We start from the raw sequence: 25,317 nt of genomic DNA on the forward strand, positions 1-25,317 counted from the left end.
TCGATTGCTACTGAAGATGTAGACGTATCGAAATATTTCCAGAAAAATACAGGAAAGATAAAGACTGAGCGTAGTAGTAGTCTATATCAGCTTTGTCAATAAAATAATTGTAATTAAGAATTGATCCGATTATTTTAATCTACCGAACCCTAGCTCGGAACTAGAAGCGGCTATTTAAGATTATCAAGTAGTTTAAAAAAAATCTTGGCCACGTTCGATAATTGATAGGATTTCCTGACTTCTTGACCAAGTAGGTACAATTCAACCCAAAAATGTTAAAAGTTGTATTTAACAACACATAAAGTAAAGTTTTGTAGGTCATACGACTTGAAAAATACTTGTACGGAATCGTAATACGTTTTCCAATTTGTTTATCATTATTCGTAATGTTTTTTCCGTGTCTTTGTTGTCCCTTTGTTACTAATCTAGCCTACTAATGTAAAGCGTAGTATTTTTAATGTTTGGATTTAATCGTGGATAACGATTAAAATGTATTAGAATGTAGGTTGTTCAGATATACATATGTGATGTACTTTGCTTTGTCTTGAAACAGGATCTATAAATAAATAATTTGGGCAGCGAAAAATACTTTTTTTGAGTAAAATTTACACAGAATGTACCTACTACGATAAACTGTTTTTTAGTGTCAACTCATCTGACCGACTAGTCTAATTGGATTCTAACTGGCATATTAACTGAAACAGTCAAAATATTACTACATTAATATCAATAATGATTAACTAACTCTAGACATATGAATTTAGTACATTACTGTACTACCTGATCATTAATGTACTTAACAAGAACAAATTGTCAGTTTACGAAACAGACTTACTTTTCTAGTTTACCCTCTCTATATATGTACGTCTATGTTCATGTTGTTTAGGACGACTCGCCGGTCTTTAACACTATAACATGATTATATACTAAGCTAAACTTAACTAGTTCCTACCTATTGACTGAACTAATCGTAGGAATGCCAACTATCTATCAAAAAACAATAAAAATACTTTGAAGCGCACTTAATTGTTAATCAGACAACTAAGGCAGCTAATTGTTTACATAGGTCGCGTCATCGATTCACACATATTTCCTTCATTATATTGTTTTTAATGCGATTGGCAGTGAATCATCGTTGAATAAAAATATTATTATTTAAGCTGTGTGGCACCGCACCGCGGACTCACCACCCCCGTGCCGCCGCTCGCCCGCACACAACTTCTGTCCTGTCTGTACAACTCAGTCGCGTTTTGACGTCGCTACAAAGTGCACGGTTGTACCTTTCCTTCCTCCACATCAAATAACACTTGGTAAGTTATAGTTTTAAATTTCTTTTTCACTCTTTCAGCTCACAATCGGATTGTTTTTTTATCTATGGAACAATAATACGACTTGTAATTCAACTTGCCGGACATTTTCGGGTATCGAACGGTTTTTTACAACGTCACTCCCTCGGGAACCGGCGATCGGACGTAGTAGGTTCTACAGTCGCGAACTCATTGATCAGGAATTCCTCGTGAATATTACATTGTAGTACTTACTTACTAATTTCTTTTGAAGTTATTTTGTTGATTAACGGATTATATGAATGGGAGGGGCTATATGACTTCATACATTTTTATTTATCAAGCGTCCGCGTATTAAGCTGTTTGTAAGCATACGCCGTCGTTCGATTATTGTCACTGCATGCATTTAGCGTGTAATGATACCGATATTACATTCCTTAAGCGGTTAGTGGCTTCATTTTGTTCTATCGTACGTGTTAGTAGTTAACTCAGTTTTCCTGCCTACCCACAGAATAGTTTATTTTATCCATATTCAAACCACAATTCGGATTTTCATACCATTTATTTATTGTTTTTAGCTTATGAATAGGCTGGAGGATCTTTTCCTCACAGAGTTTCCGCTTCGTTATGTTAATTAAGGGATATGATTGTCTTTACTTTGAAATATTAACCCTAAACACGCCGGATTGATAAATCACGAGAGGTGTCGTCAACCTCATTATACCGTCTGACAAAGACTTATATTCTTGGGGTTGAATTCGAGAGGGAGGCTCAGGGAGGCGCCACGACGACCTCCACTTTCGAAACAAAGACATTTGTCGAATTTCCATTCAACTGTTTAAGGAAGTAATTTCTCATCATTTTCGAAGGTAGGTAGGTACATTGAAATCTAATTTTCCAAATTAAAAACATGAGAATAAAAACGAGTTAACCGTTCTGTTACGGTTCGCTCGCCATCATGCGTTATATTATGTTAATAAATACAATTACCCGGCAGCGTTAACATGTGGTGTCGTTCAACTTCAGATTTGGAGAGATTTTAATCCGAAAATATGTTTTATAGTTGTACTTACCGAGATTTAGTCGATTTATGCAGATATTTTTAGTAAGAGTTCCGCATATGGCATGTAGTTTTATAGTTACGTACACATTGCGTACCACACATGCCTTCACCACTATTAGCCTTTATTAGTTGTTAAGACGCAAGCTTAAAAGGTTTATCGTCGTCCTTAAGCTTAACAGTGGCCATTGATGTGGTGCTAATGAACCCCAAGTTTTGTATCAGCCGGCAACTAAATATAGAAATCTGACTAATGCACAACACATGTCAGGCTTGACACAGCCAATGCCGGCCATGTTTTGAATTATAAATCATATCGGTTGTAATAAAATTTCAACTAATAATTTACAACCGATTTTAAGCAGTCACTTTACATGAGTCGATTTTGCAGTGATGGGAAAGTTGTGTATTTTATAATCATCTAATTCAAAGTTTTTATAAATAGGGCCACTAACTTACACAAAAATGAAGGTTATGTTTCACAATAATAAACGCGCGGTAGTCATAAAGCACTCGGTTGATAATTACAAAGAGTTAAACCGGTTCGTGTCGCAGACTTTCGCCACTTTCACGCATCATAGAGTATTGAACAGTAATCGTTCACGAAATCTATAATTAGCACACACGCCACTTAACCACGAACTGTTTTATGTCAACTTTTTTAGGGAATACAAGTGCAAACTGTTTGAAAACATAACTTCCTATTCCTGGGTTAGAAAACAAAATGTTCAGTTCAATTAAATGGAATATTGCAGTTAATTTTCCTGTTGACGAGTTAAATGAACTTCAATTCTGAAAAGATGAGTCATATTTAGGATCAACTCCTGCTGTAGTACCTACATAACGTTTCCTCAACCGCTAATACATAAGGGCTATGTACCAGTATATTGTTGTGTTGTAATGAAATCTCCTCAGACAGGACACTGCCTGTGTGCGACAAGGACGGGTACACGCAGACACATTTGCGAGAAAGAGGCGAAATAACTTCCCGAATACGTGAATCGATTGCCCGGAGACCAAACGACGCGTCGCACCCCTGATACCTAACTGTTAGGGTTGTCTGCGAGGGATTTAATCGAATTAGAACTCAATTGTACAAGAGAGAAATAAAGTTAGAAGTTTGTTGTACATGTTTTATGAAGTCTCCTTAAAAATACAAAAGTAATCAAAATTTTTAATGTTACGTTTTAAAAAGTTTTGACTTTCGAGTAATTATTTCAATGGTAAATAAAGGGCAAATCTGAGTATACTGCGTTGTTTATTCAAACTTAAATCCGCGAGGGTAACGAGGGTGGCAACCTTCCTGTCCCTCGCGACGTATATATTGCGAAGCCCTAGGTACCCTATGTTCGTTTATAGATCAATAAACGGCGAGGGGAACCGCATCTGAATACTGCCGCAATGCCCACCCAGGAATAATAAAAAATAACGTTATTTGCTTACGCAGAAGACGCGCTCTGAATAATGTATTTCTAATGTATGTACTATTTTATGCGTCGCCATTTTCTTAATTAAATGTAAAACTTAGATAATGTAATAGGTATTACTGTTTTTTTGTTGGTCTTAATTAGCATTAGAGATTTAATTAGTGCGGTGCATACTGGAGGATTTAGAACGTGTAAAAAAAGTGGCGCATCGACACCGTGTGGCTTGGTATCCTCACCGAGCCGTGAGATGCTTACACTTGAAAATCTCTTAATTGCCAATGCCGACTTGACGCTCCATAAAATTTGAGACGTATCTTTGATATACGTAACTCTCTAGCATAGATGAGGCCGATGACACCAGCCGGTAATTCACACCGCATATGAATTTAGTAGATTTTTATATGCATGCACTAATTAGTAAGTCATAACGACGATTTTATCGTTATTTATTCAGGAGATTAATCAAATGTAATTTATTCGTGCTCTTCTTATTGTTAAGAATGTATTTTATTATATTTTTACTTTATTTTGACAAGTAAATTACGGAGATGTAGAAATTAATTCTTGTCTGCATTCATTAGATAAAAAGATAGTCAGTTTAGTTAGCATTTTTATTACTTAAAATAAACTATTGCCAATTCAATCGACTACATACTCCACCCTTATTTAGTAATATATCAGTACCACTTATTCTCATTAAACTTGTTTGTTAATAGTTAAGAGCACGACTAGCATTTATATCTGGCGTTAGACAAATATATTGCAACTTTGTCCTTGGCATATTGAGTGGAGAGGGCGCCATTAGACGCCCTTGCCCTCTACGCGAGGGTCTGAGGGGAGTCACGAACATGGAACACACGCCTATGTACAAACAACCCACATTAAAAATATATTAAAACTTTTTTATATCCTGTACGCGCCATAAACGAGACATAAATTATGAAAATTGGATTGGAATTTTGATTTATGGGGACTTAGCTGTGCCCTTAGAAGGAAGATAGTTAGAGCAAGTAATAAGAAATGTTTTAGTGCGAGAACACACTCAATTTGCAATAAAATATGAACAGTAGCCATAATAAATAATGTGGATAGTTGGTACTTAAGGTATGAATGCTATGATTAATCTACTATAAATATCATCTTTATTCTAGCTTTTATACTCATAGGCTAACAACAGAAAGCTAGATTGCGCTTCTTATTATGGATATAAAGTGAGCTTTTACAACTAGACTAATAACTAATGAATGAGAAACTTACTGAAATGGAAAGCCGTTATGTTTAACTTCAAATGCAGTAATGACAAGAATTTACGATGAGTTTTAAACGTCATGTAATGATGGTATCAATCACGACTCGGTCGATACGACTGGTTTATAATATCAATTACCGTAAAACGGGGTGAATAGAAACAATTTTCAACTTTGTCCTAAAAATTTGTAGCGAATAACTTGTTATTTTTATTGTCAGGTTGTTTTATATCATGTCCGGCGCCATGAAGAAAGAGTTAAAACCATATTTGTCCAAAAATATGCATAGTTTTACGATATTTCATTAAAAAAATGGTCAATTTCTATTCACCCAGCGATAGGGGTGAATCGAAACGACCAAAGGGGTGAATGGAAAAATTGTGTTTTAAAACGTTTTTTCAGTTAACAATATTGTATCTTTATAGATAAATATACACCTAAAGAGATAAACACTCCAAACAACTCATTAGAAAAGAAATTCCACTTTAAATCCAAAGTTTTGAAAAAAATGTATGGACCATTAAGGCATTCGAGGACGGTTGACTTTGAAGCAATTTTTTGGGTATAAATATCAATTTAAACATTTAAACAATTATGACACCGCAGAGAAGTAATATCGACGTGTAATCATTTCAAATTTGAACAAAATTCTTAAACGAGGAGTACTCAAACATTGGGCTTAAAAATTTTCCTGATTTTTTTTCTATTCACCCCGCGAATTCTATTCACCCCGTTTTACGGTACTTATAACTTTCAAACTATTTAAAAAATATCTATTTTTCTATTAAAAATACTTTCTGTATTTGGAAATATCTTTTGAAGTCATCTCAAGACTAGGTTTTATCTTAAACGTTTTAATCTCACTTGTTAAAACTTTCTTTGGTGGAAAAGAAAGCTGAAATAGTTCGCTTCGTTTCGATAACATCTTACACTTTAAAATATTCTTATAACTCGTTTTATCTAAACAGATTTACAACATAAATGTCAAAAGTCAACCTTTTCTGGAAATAGTCCTTGTGGGAATCTAGGACGAAAGCTAAATATAAACTCGGTAACATTTCAAGCGGGCGAAATAATTTAGTACGTACATTTCACGGCCCTAGAGAACCTGCGTAAGACGTAGTACTATCGCAAGACTGGTTTTGAGTTTATTATCTGAACAAAACGTGGAACACCTTGGCATATACACAAGCATAACGAAAGTAGCAACTGGATAAAGGATCCACACAGTGACTCACGACTTGTCGACCGACAATAACGACCAACACAATGGTCCATATCGATTGTTTTAGTCGAGTACGCTCGAGAATCGCTAGTAATTGAATTACATAATGAGATCCCATCACTATACATTGGAATTCATTTGTTCTATTTTGTTTCTACATTGGAAATGAATAAATTATAATATTGTATGTTAAATGCTGTTACATTTTTTCAAATTATATATCGTGATTCCACAAAATCTGTAGCGATATTTTTCGATTAGTAAGACGTCTGCACATAAATAAGTTTGCAATTTATCGATAGTTGCAGTGAACGGGATTGGAGATTGATGCTACTGAAGTGACGGGGCAATATCTCTTCGGCTCCCGTTACTCCTAATCCCGTTTGTAAGATTTACTAAAGCCGTACGCACTATTTCAATGATTAGAAAATAACGGATATTTTCCTTTTACAAAATTCGTATACATTTTAGGAATGCTGTTATTGAATTGTATATTTCGCGAATTCTTTTATGTAGAGAATTGCTTTAGTAATTTGGTGAATTATTCTGTTGGCACACGACGGGATTCGGTATAAATTGAAATGGTTTTTGGGCGTTGTACACCCAGTACACCACAATAGAATAAAGGCTGTGCCAAGATTTTGCTGTTATAACAAATTGAATTATGGTCCTGTTTATTCGGATTACGTAACGAGCTTCCTTTGATAAGAATAGCTAAATTCTAAGACATCAATATTGACAAATTGCTATCGCATTCTCATGTCTTCTAATCAGTCACTACCTAGTTTAAGTTAGAGCGATAAATAAAATCATATGAGTCAAAAGATTTGCAACAGATAAGTAAAATTTTACTGTTGACACAATATAGCTACTTAGAATGTAGGTATGATTCATAAAATAAACTTTAAAGGTAAAGGAAAATAACATACGTAAACCTATCGGTGGTTAGTCTGACAAATTCTTGAATAATATTATTTTGTGTGATTGTTCAAGCTGAATAAATAATTCGATAACTTTTGTTTCGGTGCCTCAAGTATATGAAAAAAAAATAGTGACGTTTCGTTTGGCGCGCTTTTTCAATGTTCTCGTTCTTAAACAGCTGTAAAATGTTTCCAGCCAATAGCTCAATTTCCAGTTGTTTGCTACCGGGTTTTGATGCACAAATATAATTTAGTTTAGAGCAACGAACTGTGTTGGCGGACGAACTATTGTAGAGATGCGATATTTCTATAGCGCATAGACTAGGTGTGAAGACGTCTGGAAGTCATTTTACAACACTTTTATTAGGTTGAATTTTACTCTAAACCGTCGAAAAACGTACGCGATTTCGATTCCAAGTAAATCTGATTATTGGACAAGAAAGTTAACTTTCTCAGATTTAATGTTATAAACAAAAATCTTATTTTTAAGTTACTCCATAAAAATAATTACTCGGCCAATTACTCGGCAATGTTGATTGGGAAATAAATTTTAACAGAGACGGCTTAACTAAAGCGAAAACATGTTTTATAAATTATGTTTTATGTTTAAAAAAGCGAAATCGAAACCATTTTCAGTGCTTTGAACTTCTTGGTCATACGAAAATAAAATACTTAGTAATAATTTCCGGGAGTTTGGAAGGGCTGGCTTCCCGATATTCATATATTTAGGTCAAAGACCTAGGCCGAAATGATATCGTGGAATTTTTATATTTGAATAAATATCGGAGCGATTCAAAACACAATGTTTGTTTTTCACATTCCGCGATTATAGCGAGCATGTCATATTATGTTCGATTCGTTCAGAAACTTGTAAAATAACCATTTTATTAAGACTGCTTCAATTGTTAGAAAAATAAACGTGTTGATATGTCACATAATAGTCATAATATATGATCTTAGACCACGTGGGATGTCTCTCTCGACTCGGATTAGCATGGCAATTTATGAATCAACTTCATGAATTGTTTTATTATGAATCTCCACTGAGTGTTAAAGGACTTTTCAAGAACGCTACATCTAGAAATAAATATGTGACTGCATATCAATTTATCTATGTACCGAAATAGAAAATGATTAATATCATTCCAACCGCCAAAAATAGTTGATAGGTTATTTTACACATTTTCCTTTTTGATTAAAACTACTGCTAATTAGAAAATATTAGTTTTTTTTAAATACAGTCTCAAAATCGTAACTTTACTCTGTAAATAAACAGCTCAAAAATTGCGTGTTTATAAACAAGCGTCAAAGATAACCATCACTTTTAACGTTTCATTCTACGTGGCTCATTAGACCCCCTAACATGAGCCCTTTAGGGTTGCAACCGTGTTACATCCATTCACAGTTTTACGACCACGGTCGGCCGTAAAACGTTCACTTTTACCCTTCTAACTGAAATGCTACAAAACATTGCCAAATGACGCACATCTGCATGGATATTTGCGGAAACATGCGAATTAGAAAATCATGTTTACCTTTATTTGACTGCTAGTGTAAGCTTTTTCTTTTTGACACAGATAACATATGAATTGTGGGTGTAGAAGTCATCAACATGACATTTTCAAACGTAGTTTTCATTCAGCAAGTGAAATAATGGATAGTTTAGCTTCAATGTATCGATTGAATAGCAAATAACAACATTGTTTGCACGTCGATGCGTTATCGTTTATTGTCTGCTAAAATTAACCCATTTTCATAGCAGTTATTGTATTTTACTGTTTACGATACAAATGCATTCCTTAGCAACATCAATACGGCTTTAAGTTCGTATCTTGTCTTGATTTTATGTTGTTTACATAAATATTGATAAAAAAGTATGAAGTTAAAATAGAAAATCGATTAGAACCTTCGTTATATGAAGGCAATGCGATTAAAAAATAAACAAGGCTTGTCAATTATTCGAAGTAAATAAAATTCTGATAAAGATTGTTTTGTTCGTTGTCCTATTATCTTTAACACATCAATCAAAATATCATTTAATCGAAATAAGTAGTAACACTTTTCCAGAAATTTTAAACAAAGGTTGCTTTTACAAAGGGATTTTGATGTTAAAACAGTTTTCTAGAATAATCTAGATATTAGTACCTAAAGTATCCGAATGTTGATAACAAAAAACAATATGAACCATAGATAAGTGTCCAAAATGTCAAGTGTTTTATTAACTTCGTCTAAATAATACCGAATATTTTAAAGCCTTTGGGAAATCCTCACTTAGATATGCGTCGTATATCGCAAAACTAATCCTTGTTGTCGTAAACATTAGATATCTATTTTTGTTATTATTTCATTATAATAATACGAAAGGCAATCAAATACAGATAACTGAGAATTTACTGGATAAAAAATAACACTGTCTCAGACTAGGTAACAATGTTCGCAAAATTTTTAAATTTGTTATGAATCGTTCCATTACTAGTTATTTGTTTAGGTAAATAGTTTTTGCAATATTCAAAAGCTAATATTTTTGTGCCATATTTAACCACAAACCCGTCTATATTTACACAAACCATATCCACATTCCTAAAAAATGGCGACGTGCATTGGCGGGAACTAGAGACTGACATTAGCCAGACTGAAATACGAGATCAAAACAAACTCGGAGACAGAACTAAGTAAATAAACTTGTAAATACAATTTATTTGCTTTACTCTCACAAAATTGATATTGAATAGAAACATTTAAAGATGTCTTTTCTTTATAGATTTACCTACTTGACTTAAGTGCTAAGGCCCGTTTTTTTAACATCGGATAATATGAGTTTGACGTTTTGACAGTTGGATTAAGGAACCTGTCAAACGACGATATTTTGCGAATAAAAATAAATAGCTATTGATGAAAATGTAGTTGTCAATCATTTGTCTACACTGTGTCATTAAAGATTGCAATGATATTATTTTGAAATGCCTAAAAAAGTATGAAAAACCCTTATTTACTCTTCAGAAAATATGTTTTGATTTTTAACATTTTTGCGTTCAAACCCATTCAAATGTTCGTTCATATGGCGTTCGATGTAACAATGCTACCTAGTTAACCATTGAAGGCTGTCCGTATCTAATCAGAGAATTCATTTGCCCTGATTCTCATACAGCATGTGACCATAACTGGAAAGTGACGCACCATACATGGTATAGCTACTCCGAAGGTTAGCTTATATGCATCACAGATGTCACGATTCTGCCTGTAGAGCACAACAAGGTCTTTTTGTGGCTTTGGCATATCTAGATGTATCTGTATCTATGATCCCTATTTGACACTATCGATTGCGTTTACGAAGGTCGTAATGCTATGCGCTATACGCATCCTTATTTGTATCTAGCTACTGTAAGCCCACGCTGCTTTTTTTAGTTTTATTGTAGGTTTAATGGACTATGTGTCTATCTCCGATTTGAGCATGTAGGTGTGTGAAGTTTTTTGTATAAAGCCATTAGTTGACTGATTGCTAGAGGCGAGAGTATTGGGAAACTTAGATAAATAAACTTTCCAATAGGTTCGAAGACCCTTGTAATGTAATTATTTACTTAGACCTTTTGGAAGCTTTGCACTAATTATTATATTCCGTACGTATCAGAGTGGAAAGTGTATTGATATAGTCAAACATCTTATTATTCTAATATAATTCAATATGCAGATGATCTGATTATCTTGTTTAATGTTGCGACTTGATACAAACAGACATGAATATAAACATTGTAACTCAATCAGCTATGGTAATTAGATTAACTCATTAATATGGAAGTAATTAGTCTCGTTAGAATGTCCTTTTCTTTTCCTGTACGACTAAAAGGGATGGCATATGCTTAAAGTTTCTACGCCACTCGCATGCGACTTGTAAGATTTCTGTCAGGAAGGAGTTTCTTTCCTGTTTCCTTATGTTAATACATGTGTCGTTATTTTAATTACCCTTGCTCAATGCTTTCTTCGGAACTCTATTAATGCTACTAATTCTAAAGAGTTTTTAATTGCACAGTGGATAAATAGACGGTTGTGTTGAAGCCGGCATTACCACAACTGCAAACATAATAAGTAGGAGTTGTAAATCAGCAAAAAAACGGTACGTGTCGAGGCCAGCGATCTGCTTACGGTGAAATTTTAATAACTTTAAACTTTCTACGGTGGCGGCCTCGCGGCGAGATGTGCATCGCATGCCGCGCACTGACTCACCGGTTCACTGTACGCTCCCCCACCAAAATACGGCAGACACTCGCCATTAACGTCCACAGTATTGATTCCCCAAATGCTCGCCAAAATACAGCCGCAGCTCTTACCCAATCGATTCTTTTGCATAACAATGAGTGCATGAGAATTCATCATCACGGACAATTAAAGAATTTCAAAATGGAGGTCGTTGTTACATAAAATGAAGTAAATTTTATATCACAATGTTTGAGTAACGACTTATCTCTGTAATACAATACTTACATCTTTACATTTTTTGTAATATGGCAATTAAAACAGAAAACATTTTGGTTGGCTGACATTTTGTAAACTGTGACCATATGGTGCGCATGCGTTGTCGTATTTTTTATGGCGCCAAGCATTACAAGTTTTACTTATCCGTTGGTCGTTCTTGCAGGTTGTATGCCATATAAGGTTTTGGAAAGGCGCCATGTCACGCACCGCTAACTTTTAATCTACAATAGACCTCTGATTTTATTCCGACAGATGGTCGTATTAGATCGTGTGTAACGTGGAACTAGTTTATGGTACAGAGTGATATATTTTTAAAGCCTATTGTGTTTTTTTCGTAGTGACATGTCATGTCATGAGTCACATCCTTTCTCGATATGAAAAAGAAATGTAGTTATGTTTCCAAATGGTTTTGGTACTTAAGGAGCATGAATCAGTAAGTGACGCATTCTACGAAGTCCATTATCATGGGTGGAGAGGCGACGAGTTGGATTTATGGCGTGACCCGATATTGGGCAGAATGACGTCACTAGGTTTTGGTTTCTTGGAAAAAGAAAGAGTTGAACTTAAATTAGGTTTGATTAACGTATTTGGCGGTCGCATTAGCATGATTGAGACAGATTCGTTTAGATTAGACTGTTAACAACAGCACACAGATAATTGTAACAGTTTTGTGTAAAGGCTGCCAATATGCAATTGGCCAGTATGCTGTATGATGGACTATTGTGAAATTTGTACTAAAAAGAAAACTAAAGTAAAAAAACAATGGATTTGAAGCGTGTCATAATTATTTAAACTGCAAAAACAGCAATTTATTGATATGTTCGATAGCCATCAGTTTCTGGTACACGTGCTATGATGAACGTGGAAATCAAGAGACATTTACCTCAAATGACATCATTAAAATTTGAATAATAATGTCATTAAAATGTCGGTTAATTTGGCCATATTTTATTTACACCGGTTAATAAATTAAGTTGTAACTTCCGGGGCAATAAGTTGCGAAAAAGAAATTGCTTTATTAAATCTCAAAAATAAATCAAACAATCTTTAATCATTAAATAATTTACAACGTTTCCGAGGCTGCAAAAACAAAAAAAAACAAACATTATTTATGAAAAAATATAATTAAATAAGAGCAAAAGTTTACTTTAGATTTTTAAGCCACAATTTCCATAATTTCCAAGCTAAAATGTAACAGTATAAAAAAGGAAATAACTGCGGGGTATAATAGTATAAAATTTAGCAGTAGTTTAATTAAGAGCATGCTCTGATTAGCCAAGCAAGACGTGCGGTATACCGTGTAATGAGATATGAGGAACTCCAAGTAGCAAGTCTACTCACTCGCATGTCTGTACAACATATTAATTAATACTGTTTTGATAATATTGGAAATATACGACCAGAAAAACACCGCACGGGGTTGCTAAAGTTAAAAAGGAGGTTAGTTGAGAGATTAAAAAATATGGGCTATTCTGCTATAATAGTAGTTGGTTGAATGTTTTTTTTTGCTGTATCCACATTTACCTACAATGCTGTTTATTGCGGATAGACGTATTGTAGTGTTGTATTGTTTGATTTCTATTCGTTTATCTCAATAAAATTCGATGTCGAAGCATAGCATTAGGTACTAACGCCAAAGTTAATTTTGAAATCCTAGATTAGACAAGAAAAATACTTATTGTTAAAAGTGCTTTTAAATACCTAGACCTATTTTAATAATAAATACAATAACAACAGTCAAATGGTTCAAAATATGATACCCAATAGTTAAATCATAAGGAAAAATATAACGATTCCGATTAGCGAAAACTATGAATCAAAATAAAGGTCAGTGACCCGCTTTATATGGTTCCTAACCGCGGATAGAATACATAACAACTAAGTAGATGTTTGTGAGACAATCTTATTAGGACAATACAGTATAATTGGATATATTCGTTACAATATCGTTGCGGTTCCGAGTGAATAGAATAATCTGGTATTATGAAAACAGCTCTAGTGACAAGTTTATTTTCGGCTAGCTTTACATAAAGTTAAGTCCCTAAAAAAGGACGTATATGATTGCTAGAGCCTTAAAATGTTGGTATAATACAAATTGGTAAGCTTCATCTCATTTTTTTTATATCACAACGAAAAAAATAATTTAAAGTTGTGATAGAAACTGCAATAGCAATTAACTAAACGCTAGCCGCATTTTAATTAGCATAATAAAGTGTTTGTACTCATAAAACAAAGTCGACTCTTCATTACTTAAAAGGAAACGAGCTGTTATTATATCCGCTCATACAACCATTTTATAATTAAAAGAATTTAAAATAAACTGGTTATAGACAACTTTATCTAAAGACAAAAAAAAAACACAATTTCCCGCTTATTCCCGAAAATGACAGCTGTCGAAGTGTCGACTGTCGTAGATGAATGACATTGTTTCATTATTTCAGAAGTTACTTATTTACTTTATGATCGTTTTAAATTAAAAAAAAAGTATTACAGCACTGCATCCGATGCGTTTATCGGTTGTAAACCTTGAAAAGCAGTCTGCCATGGATAAAATACTGCTTATTGAGGACGATTGATAAATATTGCAGCGTAATTTAAATTGTTCAGTAGCTTGGTTCAGATAATGTTGTTTTAACATGTCAATCGTCACTTGATGTAAATGGAGCTCGCATAAGATAATTTTAATTTATTTTGCTTCGTTGACATTTAAAATTGTGATAGTATTGCTACTTGTAACTCATTACTCATAATCTTAAAGTTATTCATACATAGCATCAATGAAACTGCTGCGTTTTCAAACTCATGATTCCGTGAATTGCGTTACGCATTTATTACAAATCAAGCAAATACTTTTCCTTGTATTTGTCTTACACACGTTTACCTACCATGTCAAATATTTAGGTTACCTATAAAATTTGGAAATCTATAATCTGTACATCACCGAAACATTATTATACCTATAAACTGAATAGTTTTTCTACTTAAACACTCGTAAAACGGGCTTCAAACATTTTCGCTATCATAAAAATATGGAAACGCCCACGCGACATAAAGAAAGAACTCTCACAAAGTATGTAAACATATTGTTTTACTAAAAACAAGTTGAGTATAACGGCAATTTATCGTTTCTTTTCGTACAATTTACTTCGAATAAGTCCTGGAGGAAATCTTCTAAAAGTTGCCTTAACGTGAGAGCAAACGTGCTGAAACTTCGCAAACAAATTGACCTTTCATGAAAGAAAAACAACTCGCCCCGCTACAGCTTTTCATTTATTTTAGTTGTACCTACAGTAAACAAAAAGGGTAGAATTTCAGCTGTATTTCTGTCAACAGCGATAAGTAGATTTATTTTGAGTAAACTTTTGTATAAAAATATCTTTCAATGTAAACATGTTTCTTTTATCTACACCTACGTTGTTTTGGTTTGTTTGTTCGTAGAAAAAGGGTCTACGGTTGCTATTTATTTTACAACTAAAAACATGTTAATCTTCAACATTAAAAAAAATAAGTAGTTTGCAATGTCAACGCAATTTTTTTTAAATAAGGAATAGGATGTCTAAGGCCACTGGCCACCATTCTTTTTTTTTGCGTAACTTTATTTAGTTTTTATATTTTTGTATCAAGGAATTAACCACAATTCCCAAAGGTATATTTTCAAGTATCTGTGTAAAATATTACACGGACTGGGTGGTGTTATCATGTCGCATGAATAAAGTGGAACCGCAACGTGTTTCACAGGTTCGAGTTGTATCAATACATACAAACAAAACCGGACTGCAGGTACGTGCCAACGACGCAGTGACGAAATATTGATCATAACGACTCGATTTTACTTTAAACTCATTTATAAATACCACAATCAGAGTGTGAATCGCAAAAAGTGATCAGATAACATTGATCATAGACAAGTATTTTTGATTAAAAAAAAATAGCTGTTCTGTACTTTATGACTGCTTTCACTTAGCTAGCAAATTAACTTTTTTTTAATCGTTTTAGTAATTTCTCCACTTAATCAAATACATAAATAAACTTAAAATTATAGCAGAGTTCACATACAAATACCGAAATTATTCGAAGTTAGGGAGGCGGTAAAATAAGTCTTTATTACTTCGTATTCCACATATTCTCTACAAGGAAATTTACTTTAGTTTTCTGTCAGTCATCACTATCAGTTCCATTGTACTAACCAAACAATTCAATTAATTATAACTGACATTTCTGGATCGATATATCGTATCCCTATATAAAGAAATAAAACTCTATCCTTATATTTATTTCAGTATTTATGTTATACATTTTCCGTTACAGCCTTTTAAATTGCTCGCTACTATAAACTAAAGGCTACCAGGCCTATAAAAAGGGCTTATCCATAAAATTCACTACCTTTGACCCTTGTAAAATTCCTGCACGAAAAAGGCATCTATCTATGGATCGGCCTATATCCCACTGATGTAGGACCGCCAATAAATTTAAAAAAGAAATAAAAATGATTTCGTCTTGAAACATACAGAATGGACAAAATGGACTCCATTTTTTGTAAAATAAAGAAACAGTAAAAAAAAATATTATTGAATATAATTATGTGGATTGATATAATGATATTCATTTAATTTTGTTGTTAAGACCGTAATGACTAAATAAGCGTAGGTTATACTCTTTGCATGCATATCACGGCTTGGCATAAAGTTTTCCTTTACCGTTAAAGCTAAAGTTAAATCTAATTATATCCAACACGTCGCAAAGAAGTCAAAGGTGCGTGCTTTGAATAGAACGTAAACCAGTGCCATTAAAGGCAACTAATTGTTAGTACTAACTGAATCACCAGTCTCTGCAGTAAATTCCTATCCATTTTCTCACGTAAAAACATCGTATAATACCTAGTTTGGCTATAAATGTTTTTCATGGAAATAACCTAGAGTTTTGCAATGGAAATACACTAGACAAGGCCAATTTTTCACCGATGTAAAAAAAGTTTATCAATAAACTTAAATTAGTTTTTAGAACGTTTTAATTTTCGCACAAAAAAAAAGAAAATTAGCCTCCGTTTTCGGTGCGACCATGATTACGACGCACCCTCCGCTCCACGCTCAAACATCCTGACGAAACAAAAGATTGTTACTGTTTCCCTAACCACAGGATGTTCTAGTTTAGTATACACAGTGTGTTCTCGACAACAATGACCCGATGTTTTAATATGCGACGAGCGTAGCCGACCGCCGCCATTCGTTGGGGATGCGAACTTGATCGAAAAAATCGTATAATGCCATAGACGAAGCAGATTTTAATTATCTGTGTTCGTTCATCGTTGCGAGGGAAAATTAGCCTTCTTCTTTTTATATTTTGGACTTAATGAGGCGGTAAATTTAATCCTGGGAATCTCTTGAGTTCTAATTAAGAGGAAAATATACCAAACCAAAAAATAAATTAACAAAACAGGAATAAGCTTGTACATATTATTATTTATTTTGTGATAATACTTGAATGAAATCAAACCTGTAATGAGGATTATTCCTTTTCATTTATTCGATATAATTTCCTGTTTAACTGTAACTAAACAAATAAAGTTATTGAGTAGCATTCTGTGGTTAGGTGCCTTACTAGGAAATACCTAGAACCTTACGTATATTGAGTACAAGCGATGACATGAGCCCTTTGTATTTTGCGGTTATAAACGATGGAACATTTTATAAATCGGCAAATATTCCTTTACACATCTTTAAGCAAATATCTGTGACATAGCTAAGATTAACCTTTTTAACCCTGAGTCGCTAAACGCGTATTTCTTACCATAAACAAAACATGTGTATTTTGCTTTAAAAAAATAACACGCAATTATCTTATCTATAAAATAAAACTAGGTATTTTAAAATGCCTTGCCAGAGTTTTGCGCACAGCGCCTCTATCGGAATTTCCTGACAACTAATGTCAAGTTATAGGTTTCCATTAAAATTTGAACTTAAAGCAACTCCTTTGTAAAAAACTCTCGCATATCCATTATTTTCTTTGTTGAATACATTATGAGTTACTCATGTCTACGAGTAAAAGAACCAAACCCAAATGAATCATGCCGTCGAATATTAAAATGACTAAATCAGAATGCGGAGTTCGTTGTTTTGTTTCCGCTTTTACTAAATAACGGGGTTAGGCTGTCTCGAAATTATTGTATGTTAAATTTTAGTAATTGTTTTTGACATTTGTATGTAAAAATATAGTCATTGTTACGGAGATAAATCTATAATACATGTGTCTATTTAATTTGCAACTTATTTTCTGTATTTAACAATTGAATAGCTCACAAAAAACATACTTAGTATCTTCCTTTGCAATCATAAAGGCTAATGGAAACTCCAAAGATTTATGGCAGATTTTTTCTCGGACTTTTTAGGCTCTGTATGTCTCATTCTTAAAAACGAACGGCCATTTGTTTGTCGTTATAATATAGGAGAATGCATTCTCCTTTATAAATATGTAAACATAACAGATAAAACTTTTCTCAAGTACTTAATAGTTTAATAGGTGCATAACACGTGGGTATAGAAACAGTTATCTTAACAATACTAGTACGCATAAGCTTGTTGACTTTACAGTTAGGTTAGACGATTTGTTAGTTGTACTCGCGGACAGCCGTGGATAAAGTGCTGTTGGGCTCAATATGACACTAAAACTGTTGATGATTGATGGATAATAATGGCAAATTATAATCGTCAATATAAAACTCGACGGTTACTGACTGACTGATGGACAACGTACAGCCGAAACTACTGAGCGTAGAAAGTTGAAATTTGGTATGAAGATTCCTTAGGAAGTGTAGAGAAGCACCGAGAGAAGATTTTTGGAAATTCCTCTTCGAAAGAGGTGAAATTCAACATCGGTATAAACATAATATGAGACGAGTGTCATTCATCGATTCACTCTTTCTATCGATGGAAGAAAGCACGTTACCGAAACAGCTCGAAAACAAGAAAACGCCTAAAAACCATTTGTTTTAACATTTTAAAGTTAATTCATTCGTTGCAATCAGCCAGGCCCATTAGTCCCGTCTCGAACACTCCTCCATTTAACGAGTAACGAGTGCGTCGCGACTTGAATCGATTGTCTTCGTAAACAAGGCTCAATGGCTACGACGTTTGCCGCACATAGCTATACGTCGGCCATCATCGCTATCTATGGTACGCTACAATTGTGAAAGTATGCACCCACGTAATATGAATGGGTTCTTTACTCTTTTTGTAATATTAGTAACGTAATTGACTATTGAATTAGACTTTTACGGATTTGGAAAGTTTATTAGAAATTGTACCTATATGTCATTTTGGAACAAAAGAAAAAAAAACTGACGTTTATAAAAAAAAAATACGAAATTCTTCAGAGTATCAGTAAAAATGTTACTTCGCATTTCGTGTAACTAAACTAGTAATTTAACATAAGAATCTAGCTTACATCTAAAGATAAAAATATGTGTTATACTTATTCGCATGCAATCTCAATTCTTACTTCGTGATTAGCCTAACCATAGATTACAATTCTTTAGTGTTGTTTAGAAAGACCATGTAATAACTAGTCACGATCTCATGAGAAATGTCTTTTGTCTAAACTTGAAGCATTTATTTAACAATGCGATGTTATTCAAAGATGCCATGTTTTTGTTATATGAAACCTTTGTAGGCTAAACGTGGTAAATTCCTTGAAGTCATAATACATGTCATATGACATATTTTACGATATCGTGTCACACAAGAACACATGGAATACGGATGCGTATGATTTCCAGTTTAAGCTGTACGATCGCCATTTTTTTATTCAAAATTTGAGCATAGACTAGGAACTACCCTTTTCTTAACGTTTTCATTAGGTATTCTCGTATATCGCTAAATTGGACACAATATATAAATAATTTCTGAAGAAAATATAAAGATATAGGCTTTGCGTTGTCCGATATACGCAATTTCAAATCAATTGTTTAACTCATTACCTATCGAAACATTTGAGTATTAGTTTCTCATAATATTTCTCGTCTTTTTCCAGATAATCCAATACAATGGCCTGCTCCGTGGATGCCCCCTCCCTCAAGGACCTGCCCAAGGTGGCCACAGACCTGAAGAGCCAGCTCGAAGGCTTCAACCAGAGCTGCCTCCGTGACGTCGACACTAACGAGAAGATTGTGCTGCCATCTGCTGAAGGTACGTGTTACTACAAACTTTAAATAGGAAGTTTATTAACGTAATTTTTTTTTACAGAATTTTCCAATTTGCGCTCATTTGGAAACGATATTTTTTATGTCTGCTAGTTAAATAAATAGATTATTTTCGAATCTTGGAATAAATTATATTACGCAGCAAAGATTTTGATTTATTCGTGGGAAAAAACAGAAAACAAATTGTCGGTTACTCATTCTACATTTAAAAATCAACCATAAATAGTTATGCCTAGTTTTACCATAAACAAGCATCGTAAGCTATGAATCCTCCTTGGTTATATCATCCGTAACCTACATGGATATGGTACTTATACTAATGACATCATAATGGGATGGGTAATGTTTATTTAATAGTTGTTAGGATTATTTCTGGACTATTCTATGTTATCTAGCTAAAAATGAAGCTTAAACGGCCTAATCGCTAGAAATCAAGAATCGGAATAGAAAAATGCAGCTGACTCGCGTACTATAGTTACGTATCGTAGCTTCTCGTTATAATTCCGAGATAAAATCTATATCCGTTTCTATGTCTATGTCATGTCCGTTTAAAACTATCTTTATACAAAATTTCATCCAAATCAATTCAGTGATTTAGGCATGGAGAGGTAGTCAAACAGAGTTACTTACGCGTTTATTATATTTTACGAGGACAGGCTATAAATATTACATTATATCATCACGCTATACAAGAGTAGGGTAATCACTATAAACACAAAATAACACTATAAAACTTCGTGGGACGGCTAGTACCTACAAACATACTGACAATAATGTAATTTACGCAGGTGTTCTATCTAATGAATAAAACGTATTCATGATTGAATTAACTAGATAAATCACGTCGGTTGACTCAAATTGTTATACATACTGAGTACCCAGTGTAAAGGACAAATTCATTTATTTATTAAAGTTGTGTTTCAGACGGCACGTTAAATTTTTGGTCCCGGCTGTCATTTTCAAAGATATTCGACATTCGTTAACAGTAGGCAGAAACTTGAAAGTCTGACCTAAAAGTCTTACCGAGGGATATCGTGATATATCCCAGGTAACTGGGTTGTGGAGGTCCGATGGGCAGTCGCTCCTTGTAGGTACTCGCAAAATACTGGTATTCAGCTGAATACCAGTATTTTACGAGTACAAGGAGCAAAGTCGGCTTCAAGTCTTATCGGATGCAGCTACATCCAATAAGACTTAAAGCCGACTCCAACATATTTGGAAGAAAGGCTAGACTGATTTTGTAGATTGGATGATATAGACCCTATTCCTTTTAGCGTTCTGTTAAGTACAAACCCAGGGATATAAAAAAATATACGCTCCAATTGACAACATCCTCTTCTTTTAAGTTGGTTAAAAATAAGTTATTAAGATTGAAACTTTATGTGCAATAGACTTGTTTTGATAGTCAATAGTGGCAGGGAACAGAATCGATAGGCGACCCCTTGTATAACATATTCAACAACTCAACTCGTAGGGGACTGCACCCTCCCGAATTATTTGGCGCGCAATTATCAATTTATATCACGATGTGTGACGAATAGTACTGTGACTTTGACACACGGATGAAGGATGTTCCAAACGAAATAGAACATTATTTTAGTTTAATAAAATGATAAAAAAATGTGTTTTGGTACAGATACTAAGAGGGTATTTAAAGGGGTCCAATTGCTAGGCTTTTCTTTAATGTTGTACATGAATACGCCTGTAAGAAATGTGGCGTAAATAGGTTTGCCAAGATTGGTATTATATTATGTGTAATGTGTAATGAAGAACGACATTTAGCCATCAGGCCAGCACCTGCAACACGTCCATCATTATATTACGCTACTTCAAAGCGAATGTCAACAGGATATTTATCACTATCTATTTCTGAACTAGAAACACTACTGGAATGCACAACAAAGGAGTTATCAAACTACTTATAGACGCGACGATTAGTAACTACAAACAAACAAATTACTCACGCCGATAACAGAATAACAATGAAAATTTTCGATTTCACAACAGACGTAGCGAAAGAAAAGCAACACAACGCCCTGCTACAAGGTGTAGAACAATTTCAGACGTCTTCATTAAGAAAAACGGAGACTGTTGAAAAAATCGTGTTGCCAAACGCATTAGGTATATTGTGTAGAATGCCGCCATTAATACAGTCACTACGCCTGTGAGACGTGGCTTGCTCATCGCATTCCTTCTAATTTTAACTGGGGAACTAAACCAGGGGGACAATAGGGACTAATATGTACTTCACAACACATTGCAGTTGGAATTTGTAATTGAAGACACGTTAGTACATTTACTTTGTGAACAGCTACATTTTTAGTAATTTACGATGGAATTCGTATTAATTGGTACCCTACAGCACAAGTATCACCACTAATTATTAAATCGATAAAATGGTGTCGCGAAATAAACATTTTCAAAATGTTCTAACGTGTATTCAACTGTTTCCTACTAAAATAATAAAACGCATGTTGTTGTTTTTCTTCACGTTGTGAGTGTGTAAAACGAATTTGAATTTCGAACATTTTCTTACTTTTTTATTTATGGTTTGCAGATGTTGCCGCTGAGAAAACTCAAAAGTCCCTGTTCGACGGTATCGAAAAGTTCGATGCTACTAGGTTGAAGCACACAGAAACTCAAGAGAAGAACCCACTTCCCGACAAAGATGGTATGAGTTTATCACTTTCTCGCACTTGAAGCATGTATATGTGCAACACAATATTATAATATTTAAGTAAAAATGTTATACTTACACATAATTCGGAACTGTATTACCTATTTAACAGTGTCCAAAGATTTTGTTTTGTTTTATAGAAACTTAACAATCAACAGAATTATTTTTGTTAATTGCCTGCCGAGTTGTGTGTTTATCTTTTATTGCATAAATTATTTTTATGGTATAAGAAACAGTCCTGTTGAATACTTATCTAGTATTTTTTTTTTTCAATATGGCCTGTCTGATTCTTATACGCTATACTTACAATACAATATTATAAATTACTCGCATAAAATTTATAAATAATTCCAAGCCTATATTTTAAATAGGTAATATGCAGTTGTAACAACTCGCAATTTGCTTACCTTTTTGACCATAAAGAATTGACACGCTTTTTATTCCGAGCACCGCGCGTCAAGTCAACCAAGCATGTAAATGTTGCCATATATGAAATTTTAGGAACAAAACGTGGAGAATTAACCAGAGCTTTGTTTATTTATTTATGTTTTGCCTTGCACGTATTTGCTTTGCATCAGTTGTGGCTGCGGAGAAACAACACCAGAATCTTTTGGATGGCGTCGAGCACTTTGACAAGACCCAGATGAAGCACACGACGACAGAAGAAAAGAACCCATTACCGCCCATTGAAGGTTTATTTTCCCGCTTTTTTATGCAGACTTTTATTTTTTTATTCTATATTTGCACCAGCCGCTTTCTTTTGTACGAAATTATGTATTAAAAATATTATTATGATTTGTGATAAACGCATGATAGTTGCGATTTCACGGCAATATTAATTTACCACACTACATACCTAGTCTGGAATGGTTAATTATAAAAAAATATTATTTGAAATCGTGTTCATAGATAAGTTCATTTATTGAAAAACTACATTTAAATGTAGTTAAAATTAAATCAACTGTTTAAATGGAACGTCGCCATTCTACACTACTCACTGCGCAATTAGAGGTTCGAATCCCGATATAACCATTTCTATTCAAACCAGACATAATGTCAATACAGCCCTCATCCGTCCGTGTACCGATCAATATAACAAACTTATAAAAGGATTAAAACTTGGTCCATCAGTCCGTCAAAGGGTGATTGGTTTCTGAATCCAATGGGGTTGATAACGTAAGGGTGTAATGTATACCTTTATGACCCACGGGGTTTTACCCTTTGATTAGTCAAGGTACCCTTTAATAGATAAATGGACGACGGTCTTGCGTATGTAGATGTAATTTGTCTGATGTAAAGAGCAAACTGTTTTTATTGTGATCTAGTTACATAGGTTATGTATTTAAAAAAGTCCCTAGATTTGTTAATTAAACCTTAAATACAAGCAATTTTAGAAAACACAATTAAACAAAATAATAATTAGGTATTTCGATTCATATGTAACAAAAATTAAAGTCACAATACCTTAAACAATATCAACTCCTATATTTCAAACAAAATTTAGACAGTTACTAAAACATACTCAACTCCACAGCTATCGAGGCCGAGAAGGAGAAGAACAAGTTCCTGAACGGCATCGAGAACTTCGACCCTACCAAGCTCAAGCACACCGAGACTTGCGAGAAGAACCCTCTGCCCACCAAGGACATCATCGAACAAGAGAAGACGGCCTGAACAGCCACGCAATAACCACCAGCTACTATATCTCGCTAGTATCGCTCGTATTTTAAACTCGATGTAAGTTAGGCCAGTTTACTCTGTCCATTCTATCACAAATATACCTCGTTTCACGCCCACAAAGGCCGGACTTCCAAACAATGGACTCTGTAAACAGGTTCTTATCATTAGCTATAGGAACCAAATTTTCTATGTCACTTTTTAACGGTATATGTATATTTAATAAGTGTATTTTACGAGCATTTTATAATTTAATTTATAATGAAGGAATAATTAAGTATGAATGTCCAGTACTGATTTTTATTTAAGTCGGGAACACACTGCACTCCAAATAAAATGCTATTGTTTATTCTTATTACTTCCTCTGTGCTTGTGTTCTCCTTTAGTCGAGATATGTTTAAGTGCTCATGAGAATTATGCATCCGCGCGTGTGTGATACTCTGGTCAATAAATTAGGAGTGTAGTTACCAAATCTCATTTGGATCTAAATTTTATTTTTTTAACTTAATTTCTGCGTTGATATGGTATTTTTGCATTGTATTGTATTAACTTAGAAATATGTTAAGAATCATCGAATGTAGTACTGTAACAATATATTACTTGCTCAACCATATTATGGTATAGATATTCGGTCTGAAACTAAAATAAAGCAATAGTTTGTTTAAGTGATCGTGTCTGTGAACAATTATAATTTTTATATTGTCATATACAATCAATAATCAAACATTTTTCCATTTTTATAATAATGCTGTCGATGCCAATAAACCATTTTTACCGGAATTTTGTATGTTTTACAGACGGTGCTTTTTTATAAATATAGAACTAAAAAATTAAAAATGTGTTTCTTTTATTTTGTTAATTAGACCCTTTACCCACAATATCTTATCTCCAAATACTAAAGCATACTTTACAAGAAGGTGCAGCATCTGGCGACGATAATAACAAATAAAAACTTATTATTGAAGTAGTCTTTCAGCAACAGCAACGAAAAATGGGATTAATCACGAAAAATTTTCTTAATGGATGGCAACTCTGTCTAGTAACTAACTTATAAGGGGTAATTTTATATAGGTTCCTAGGTCTTATATCCTAATTTAAATGCCAATAATAATAGAAATGTTAATTGTTTACTTG

General features: G+C 33.8%; 1 protein-coding gene across 4 annotated transcripts; it reads left to right on the plus strand.

Annotated features, from left to right (window-relative positions):
• Positions 1-1,160: 1,160 nt before the first annotated feature.
• cib (thymosin beta cib) lies at positions 1,161-25,020 on the plus strand. 4 transcript variants are annotated; one of them, XM_076119044.1, is made up of 6 exons: positions 1,161-1,310; positions 19,661-19,815; positions 21,837-21,950; positions 22,387-22,500; positions 23,085-23,198; positions 24,041-25,020. In XM_076119044.1, the coding sequence occupies exons 2-6, from the start codon at positions 19,674-19,676 to the stop codon at positions 24,178-24,180; spliced, it is 624 nt and encodes a 207-aa protein (XP_075975159.1). In that variant the 5' UTR covers positions 1,161-1,310; positions 19,661-19,673; the 3' UTR covers positions 24,181-25,020. The 4 variants fall into 4 exon arrangements, with proteins under 4 accessions (XP_075975159.1, XP_075975161.1, XP_075975160.1 ...); XM_076119046.1 differs by lacking the exon at positions 23,085-23,198; XM_076119045.1 differs by lacking the exon at positions 21,837-21,950.
• Positions 25,021-25,317: the final 297 nt, after the last annotated feature.

The sequence above is a fragment of the Anticarsia gemmatalis genome, chromosome 10, assembly GCF_050436995.1.
Source record: "Anticarsia gemmatalis isolate Benzon Research Colony breed Stoneville strain chromosome 10, ilAntGemm2 primary, whole genome shotgun sequence".
Taxonomy (NCBI): Eukaryota; Metazoa; Arthropoda; class Insecta; order Lepidoptera; family Erebidae; genus Anticarsia; species Anticarsia gemmatalis.

Excerpts from the sequence above, each read along its gene's own strand:
- cib (XM_076119044.1), top strand. The coding sequence starts at position 19,674 with ATGGCCTGCTCCGTGGATGCCCCCTCCCTCAAGGACCTGCCCAAGGTG. Across the intron at positions 21,951-22,386 it reads CGTGTTGCCAAACGCATTAG|ATGTTGCCGCTGAGAAAACT; the intron begins GTATATTGTGTA and ends TATGGTTTGCAG. Across the intron at positions 22,501-23,084 it reads CCCACTTCCCGACAAAGATG|TTGTGGCTGCGGAGAAACAA; the intron begins GTATGAGTTTAT and ends GCTTTGCATCAG.